This window comes from Poecilia latipinna, unplaced genomic scaffold (genome assembly GCF_001443285.1).
Source record: "Poecilia latipinna isolate Pla-1442-1.1 unplaced genomic scaffold, P_latipinna-1.0 Scaffold247, whole genome shotgun sequence".
In the NCBI taxonomy this organism is placed as follows: Eukaryota; Metazoa; Chordata; class Actinopteri; order Cyprinodontiformes; family Poeciliidae; genus Poecilia; species Poecilia latipinna.
The window spans coordinates 609,384-617,711 of NW_015112863.1; the positions used below are offsets into that span (position 1 = coordinate 609,384).

The window sequence follows — 8,328 nt, forward strand, 5'->3', positions numbered from 1 at the left end:
TGTCATAATATATAATTTTAGTATTTCTTTAATTGTTTTAAACTATGATAATGTGTTGAGTTCTGCTCCTGGAGAAGGGATTTTACAGGCACCAGCCACCGACTACAATGTTTAAAATAAAAAAAAATATTCTGCAAACACAAGGAAAATATACTAATTCCATTGGCAAATTATTTCATTTATAGCAAAAATATTTTATATGGCAGAGAATTAGAGCCACACTAAGTAAATTTTTAAAATAATATCACGACAGTAAAGTCACACTAAAGACTTTAGTATTATGACTTAATTGTTACATCATTACGACTTTATTCTCATAATATTTTGGCTTTATTGTCACATTATGACTTTGTTCTCATGCAGATTTATTCTTGTAATTACATTTTTTTAATTTTTTCTCAGTATGGCCTTAATACTCCGTCGTATTTTTCTCATATAGGTGAAAATTTATAATATATGGATGAAAAAATACATTTTTCATCAATATAAAGGAATTATTCACTCAAAACCAGCTCCTATTTCTTGCTGAAAAAGTCCTTGTAAGTTAGTTTTGTCTTATTTCAGGCGTACTAAGACATTTGCAGTAGAAACCAGATAAACTAACGGTGTGAGACGTTGTGTTTTTGCAGCGCGGCGCTGCGGCCTGGACCTGATGCCGTGTTAACGCCAGACCTGAGCAGCAGCTGGTCGCTTCCTGTCCAAGCAGGTGCAGGAGACGATTGCAGTTAATTTAGATTAGTCAGTCTGGAGCAGGTCTCCCTTTAATTGGGCCTTACCCTAAATACCGAGCCGGCATCTGAAGGTCTGGTGGAGGAGCGGATCCACTCAGAAACCGCAGAACGACGATGTTTAAGCTGCACAGCCAAAAAGGCAACAACACCACCGCACCAACAAATGTAAGAAACACTAATAGAAAGATTAAAATGAAATCAAGCAATTCCAGTTCTCTGATTTTGCTATTTTTTGTTACTTATCTGAATTATCATCATTTAGGTTCTTAAAATAATTTAAAAAATTTCACTAAACTTCATATTTTGGTCCACCTAGTTATGCAATTTCTGAACAATAAGTGATTGATAATTTGATCAGTTACTCAGTTCTTTTACCAAATACTTTTTTATTATTACTTTAGTAATTTTTTGGGCGGGTACTTTTGAGTTTTACTTGAGTAGACATAAGTTGCAGTAGTGCTGCTCTTACTTGAATATAATTGTGGGTTTTCTGCCCACCTCTCATGATGGAAAAGCCAAACTTGTTCACTCCTGGTGTGACGTGTTCATTTGTTTTTCCTTCCTTTAGTTCCTCTATTTCAAATTGAATGCCATCAGCTGCCATGCTCCAATTCTCTTCAACAAACTATTATCTGCTGTTTCTGAACTATAAACTCCAGATTTGTAACTTCTTTGGTTAAATAACCAGCTTCAAATTCAGAAATACATTTATACAGATCTTGTTCCTACCTTACAAAGGTCTCCCTGAATGTTGTGCTGCAGAGGCTCATGTGGATCCCTGTTGGTGTGACAGCTGCAGCCTTCAGTCTGTCCCACTTTCTGCAGGGCAGAAGTAAACAGAACCCGTCCACACCCCCACCGCGCTCCTATTGGATCAGAACCAGGCAGAGGAGGAGTTACTGTCCGTTAGATGACTGGACTCCTTCTTTTCCTTCTTGATTTCCTCTGAGTCTGATCTGCAGCTGATTCAAGGCTCGCCATGTGACGGCTGCTGGCCTGAGGCCTGCAGGCTGAAGAAAACTAGCAGAATAACCAAAAGCACAAAATCTTATTTTTCTTATCTAGCTTTTATTGCAAATATATTAGCACACCTGAAATGAGACTAAAGTAACTTACAAGTAACTCTAGCAAGATATAGCAGCTTGTTCTAAGTCAATAATTCCTTAATATTGGGGGAAAAGTTCTAGTTCAACTGGCTCCGTTACCTAGCAACGCCAGCCAAGCCCAGCCCGTTGCCTAGCAACCCAGGCTAGTTCCGCTGGCAGATTATTTAATACTATTTACATACTACATACTATTTAGTTTGGTTTGCTTTTCTACAATTATATATGGTGCAGATCAAAGACAAACTGCAAAAACACAACATCTTACCAAGGATTTTTTTTATCTACTTTCTAGTCCAAGTAACCTGCGACAGACTGGCGACCTGTCCAGGATGTACCCCGCCTCTCGCCCGGAACGTTAGCTGGAGATAGGCACCAGCACCCCTCCCGACCCCACTGAGGGACAAGGGTGTTCAGAAAATGGATGGATGGATGGATAGTCCAAGTAACTCTAGCAAGATATAGGAGTTTGTTTTAAGTCAATCATTTCTTAACATTGATTTTAAAGAGTACTACTTCCACTGGGAGATTTTTTTTTTTCGCTTAACATGACATTTTTACATGACAGTGTACTAGGACCACACTACTTAAATTATGAGAATGAAATTATACTACAACTTTATTCTCGTAATAGAGTGATGAATGTTCACCTGAGCACTTTAGGCAAATAAAACAAGCAAAATAACCAAAGAAAAAAATCTTACCAAGTAATTTTGCTCTAGTTTCTGGAGCAAATATATCAGTACATTTAAATAAGACAAAACTAACTTACAATTAACTTTCCGGGAAGTTACAGAAGCTTGTTTTAAATAAATATTTCCTTAATATTGATGGAAACGTTTCACTGGCAGATTACTGTACCTATAGCAGGACATTTTCCAATATTATTATCAATATTAAGGAATTATAAACATAAAACGAGCTCCTATGTCTTCATATCTAAATCATATCTATTTTGAATACTTTTAGAACTTCACCTGATGTTGTTACACCCAAAAATACAACTATTTATCTTATAATTATGAGGTTTTATGTCAGAATTATGATTTTTAATTGTATGTTTATTTACTTATTTTCCCTTTGGGCTCAATAAAGTATTTTTGATCTCGTATTTTTATCTCGTAATTGTAACATTAAAAGTCAAAGTACATTCTATCTGCTTTAATGTCACTCAAAAATAAATTAAAATAAAATGACAAGCAAAAAATTCATCAAGGAACAAAAATAACCATATAATAATTTTCTTGTCGCAGTAACAAAGACATCCGGTTACGTTGCAGAAGGAGGCGGGACTTATGCGCTTCTGCGGCATGTGATTGGTGCGTGACGACAACGGAAGTTATTGTTGTTTCTCTGCCGACCGTGTGCGTCTTTTAGCTCCATCATCTGAAGTATGGACCAGACTAATGGTAGGTGAATGACAATGGAAAGACAATAAACAATAACTGAGGATTTATCTCTGCTTACAGCTTGTTTATTGTCACAATAACTGAATATATTTACGTATTAAAATGTAGCTGAATGGGGACTTCACTGAGCTGCTAGCTAAAGCTAACTCTGCAAAAGTTTCTCTTCTCACTACCTTCTTAATATAAAGTTGATAGTTTTTGCTGAAAAAAGGGGAATTCATTAGCTACGTTCATGCTAGTGTTCGTTAACCAGTGATTAATTATTAAACTCTTGCTTGTGATATGTTTTATATAACTAAATATACAGTTTATCGCGGTTGACATTGATTATGGACGATGTCTGTGTCTTTATTTCATGTTAGAGGGGAGTTTGGCCCAGGTTCGCCATGTTGTTTTGGTTCTGTCGGGAAAAGGAGGTGTTGGAAAGAGCACCATCACCACAGAGTTAGCTTTGGCTCTGAGGCATGCAGGCAAAAAGGTGAGTTCTGCAGACCAGACCATCTCCTCTACTGGTAAAACTCTGACATTTTCTAGAAAAAACTTGGAAACTTCAGAGTTTGAAATGTCCAAAATTTACTGGAAAATTTTTTTTAGAAAAAAACTTGGAAATTACTAAGTTTGAAATGTCCAAAATTTACTTGAAAGAAACTCAGAAATTTTGAGATCAATTGCTGACTTTTTTTTTTAACTTGAAACTTTCTAAGTTTGAAAAGTCAAAAAATTTACAGAAAAATACTCAGAAAATGTGAGATTCATTGAAGCAAATGTCAAGAAAATCTTGGAAATTTCAGATTTTTTTTTCTAGAAAATTTTCCACTTTTCAAAATCAGAGATTTCTTTACTTTTGCTAGAAATTTTCAGAGTTCATTGTTTATTTCTGGGTTTTTATTATAAGCTAACGCGCTGATGAACCTCCATGTTGTTCAGGTTGGGATTCTTGACGTTGACCTTTGTGGGCCCAGTATCCCCCGCATGCTGAGCGTCGGCCGACCGGAGGTGCATCAGTGCGACTCAGGATGGGTCCCAGTCTACACAGACGCTCAGAAGAGTCTGGCTCTGATGTCCATCGGTTTCCTGATGGAAGACCCGGATGAAGCCGTGGTGTGGAGAGGCCCGAAGAAAACCGGTACCATCCGATCAGACACAACTTTTTCAACATTTAAAAATCAGAAATGTCCACATTTTCTCCTTAAAATCTTGCATTATGACCATCTTGGAAAACTTTACCAGTAAATCTGTTTTCTGTGGGTGTAATAAAGTTTAATTCGACAACAAAATAATAAATCTGTGAGAAATATTGGCAAATTTAGAGCAAAAATAAATTTTTCTTGACGACCATTTTGAATTTTTCAGTTGCTAACAGATTTTACCCATTAGTAAAATGCTAGTTACGCGCACAGTATTTCTAATATGTTAGTTTGTGTGTTACCTTATTTGAAATGTGTTTTTGTCCTCTAGATAATATGATCTTTGTAAACATACAATGAAATCATTTCTTCTGAGTGGATTAAGAATAAAAATGCATAATTTCTGGGAGGGTGAGAGGTGGGTTTGATCGTAGACGGATAAAATTAGAGAGGACAAGTTGTTGTGTGTCATGATTTGCGGCTGAGTTCCTGGGCTGAGTGTTTCTCTTTCCGCCAGCTCTGATTGGCCAGTTTGTGTCGGACGTAGCGTGGGGAGAGCTGGACGTGCTGCTGGTCGACACGCCGCCGGGAACGTCGGACGAGCATTTGGCTGTGCTGGAAAACCTTAAAAAGCATAAAGTGGACGGAGCCGTTTTGGTCACCACTCCTCAGGTAGAGATTAAACTGAGTTTCACACGAATGAAGTGGAAAGAAAAGCCAGAATTTCATTATTTCGTATCGTTTCCGCTGGTCTTTGCAGCTGTTTCTTTTCTGTTTGGATTCCAGTGATGAAAACAAATGTTGGAAATGCTTTACATGTTATTTCCCTTCCTGTTTTGGTTGCAGGCCGTGTCTACAGGGGATGTGAGGAGAGAAATCACTTTCTGTAAGAAAACCGGAGTTCGGATCCTGGGAATTGTAGAAAACATGAGTGGCTTTGTTTGTCCTCACTGCTCCGTAAGTAATCCTGGTTAATAAACCATAATTACATGACTGATCATTAGTTTACATATGAAGTCATATAAATATTGGAATATGGAAAAGCTGGAATGTGTGTTGATGAAATGGTGCTTCTTTGCTACAGGAATGCAGCAACATTTTCTCAAAGGGTGGCGGTGAAGAACTGGCCAAACTGACCGGATCCGTGTTTCTAGGTGGGTCAGATAGAATTCAGCTGCTTGTAGTTTCAACTAACAGCCACAAGATGGCGACAAAAACCCTGCAGTGTAAAGTCCATACTGTTAAAATGGTTGATCACGTTCAGGTGCAGCGAGAAGCTTATAGTTAAGGTCTGAATTATTAACCACACAAAACTCGTAATTTTGCCATGGAAATGATAAATTACATTTATAGTTTTACTGTTTCCAGAAGAACAACGTTTGATCAGATTTTATTGTTGTGGTGATTCACTAATCAAGCATGAATGTTGACCACAAGGAGCAACTAAACCCCAAATCAGGTTTTTTGGCAGATGAACTCTGAGACATCTTAATGTTTCTGTGCAACTTGTTGCTTTTCATAAGAAAAAGTCCCTAGTTCTTTTTGCCGTCCTCCCGATTCCTCCCACAAAAAAGACATTTATTTCTTGCTGGTTTTTTGAAAAGAAAAAAAAAGTATTTATTTCCAGGTTTTTTCTTTTCTTTTCAAGTTGCTGGATTTATCGCTGGTTGCTTTGTTGAAAAAGACAATCCTCCATCAACCAACCGTTTCTCATTCATCCAGACATTTTGTACGAAGCAGAGTGTAGAACGGACGGGTTTTACCAATAATTTGGTAATTCTTTAAATGTTCATGTTACGTCAGTAAAATATACGGATCAAACTCCTTGGAGATTCTGTTTTTGTTCAAGGTATTTAGAGTTTGTAATTTAATTTGGACCTCAGCTGTAAACAAAATGAAATTACACTGATCAGTAGATTAGTTTCATTTCTGCAGGTTGGTAATGATGCCATCAGTGGAACTTAAACGTTTCTGAAATGTAATTAAAGTTTCCTGATGGTTTGATTCTGGTGCTCTGGTTCTGACAGACGTTGTGGTTTCAGGTTCGGTACCGTTGGATCCGCTCCTCAGCGCCAGCATAGAGGAAGGCAAAGACTTCGCTCAGTCATTTCCTGACAGCTCCACATTCAGCGCCATCAGCACAATTTCTCAAACGTTACTCAACAGCCTCCAAACGGACTGATTTATTCTGAATTCAAATATTTGTATTGTTGTACTCATTTCTCTTGTATATTTTACATAAATCTATCACATAATCTGGGTGTTTTTCCTTTAAATCAGTTCTGTTTCCTGTTGTTTTTGGTGCTGAAGCAGCAAAGCGTCAGAATGAAACTGAAAGATAAACGCAGAAACCGAAGACATTTGTGTTTGGAAGTCAGTCAAAAGTTGGAATCTTTAATTGAGAAACTGATACATCCAGAGTTTGTACAGGATTATCAGGATTATTGATGGACAGCAGGTCTAGTTCCAGAAAATACGCTCCAGATTAAAAAAAAATATATTGCATAACTTTAAAGCTAATCACGTCTGATTTTTTATTTTTATTAAATACGTCTTGATCTGGATGAAATCTGAAAATAGTCTGAGCAAGAAAACACTGAATCCCATGCGGGTTTTTTTTTTTTTTTCCAACGCCTGGAATGGAGGAACAGCCACAGATGAGATGAGAAAGTCGTGAAAAATGAGCTGGAATGTGGAAATTACAGCGGCGAGACCCGACATCTTTAATGCAAACAGCAGCAGCACTACGAGGAAAAAACACTGACGCTTAAAAAACAAACAGAAAAGTTCATAAAGCTACACGCCACCAGCGACAGACTAAAGGCAATCTGAATCAAAAAAAAAAAAGGAGGAAATCCAACCACTTATCACGATTAACCCACAGTGCATTAAATCTAGTGAGATTTATGTATTTATATATGTATAATATCTTGGACAATTAGAGTTTTGCTGCATCTCAACAGTTCAATGAACACATCATTATAAATAAAAATCAGCAGAACAAAAATCTCAAGTCCATACATGTTTTTACAAACAGATCCTCATGATTATTACTTTAATATTTATTACAGCTCCCAGGTCGATGTGGGGAAAAGCAGAGCCGCCTCTGAAGAAAGTGGAGGGAGAAAACGAGTCTGACGATTTCTATTTTTTTTTTCTTTAAACACACGCACACACACAAGACAGACAAATCACTACATTGCGCATTTACAAGTTGACTATCAAATCGGCACGACTGTACACATTGTTGAGAAAAGACCATATTTATGGAGCCTGCATTTCATTTCCCCCATATTTTCTCTATTTTCTTTTTTTACACTTTTTTCCCCTCCAGCAGCAACTTTTAAAGGACCGACGCAGCGGCTTCGTGTTACTTCGTGGAGAGGATGAGGGCGACGATGAGCCCGTACAGACCCAGGACCTCGGCGAAAATCAGGATGAGGATCATGCCCACGAAAAGCCGGGGCTGCTGGGCTGTTCCCCGCACGCCGGCGTCGCCCACGATGCCGATGGCGAAGCCCGCCGCCAAGCCGCTCAGGCCCACGCTCAGCCCGGCGGCCAGGTGGCAGAAACTCCTGCGCACACAAACAACCGGCAGAAACGGTAACTAAAACAAATCGACCGCAGAAGGTTTTATACAGAGATTAAAGAAGCAGTTGGACCAGTGGAGTACAGAAAAAAAACAATCGTTTAATAGTAAACATCTGACAGAATATTTAGTATATAAAAATGAAAAAGTAAAATTGAAGGAATAAAGTTGAAATATGAGAAGCCATAGCATTACGAGATTTTGTACAAGAATATAAAGTCGTGATTATGAGAAATTCATCTTTTTTATTAGTCGTATTTCGAGAAGTCGTACAAGAATAAAGTCAAACTACAAGAATAGTCGTAATAATGAGAAATTAACCATTTAAAAAAAAAAAAAAAAATTTCGAAATGTTCTGAGAATATTTTG

At 37.7% G+C, this 8,328-nt stretch overlaps 3 protein-coding genes across 3 annotated transcripts in view; 1 reads left to right on the top strand and 2 right to left on the bottom strand.

The window, feature by feature from the left end:
* The window catches only part of spsb3b (splA/ryanodine receptor domain and SOCS box containing 3b), a 14,003-nt gene extending 11,915 nt beyond the window's left edge, over positions 1-2,088 (bottom strand). Inside the window, exon 1 of the mRNA XM_015032668.1 lies at positions 1,461-2,088. Within this exon, the coding sequence (XP_014888154.1) occupies positions 1,461-1,501 (41 nt within the window). The 5' untranslated portion in view covers positions 1,502-2,088. The remainder of the gene's footprint in view (positions 1-1,460) is intronic.
* Positions 2,089-3,136: 1,048 nt separating this feature from the next.
* nubp2 (nucleotide binding protein 2 (MinD homolog, E. coli)) lies at positions 3,137-6,728 on the top strand. The gene is made up of 7 exons (XM_015032669.1): positions 3,137-3,243; positions 3,606-3,721; positions 4,171-4,369; positions 4,888-5,042; positions 5,217-5,327; positions 5,455-5,524; positions 6,413-6,728. The coding sequence occupies exons 1-7, from the start codon at positions 3,228-3,230 to the stop codon at positions 6,550-6,552; spliced, it is 807 nt and encodes a 268-aa protein (XP_014888155.1). The 5' UTR covers positions 3,137-3,227; the 3' UTR covers positions 6,553-6,728.
* Positions 6,729-6,744: 16 nt separating this feature from the next.
* Positions 6,745-8,328, bottom strand: part of atp6v0cb (ATPase H+ transporting V0 subunit cb) — a 10,102-nt gene continuing 8,518 nt past the window's right edge. The window contains exon 3 of the mRNA XM_015032670.1: positions 6,745-7,945. Coding sequence (XP_014888156.1) covers positions 7,741-7,945 — 205 coding nt within the window. The 3' untranslated portion in view covers positions 6,745-7,740. The remainder of the gene's footprint in view (positions 7,946-8,328) is intronic.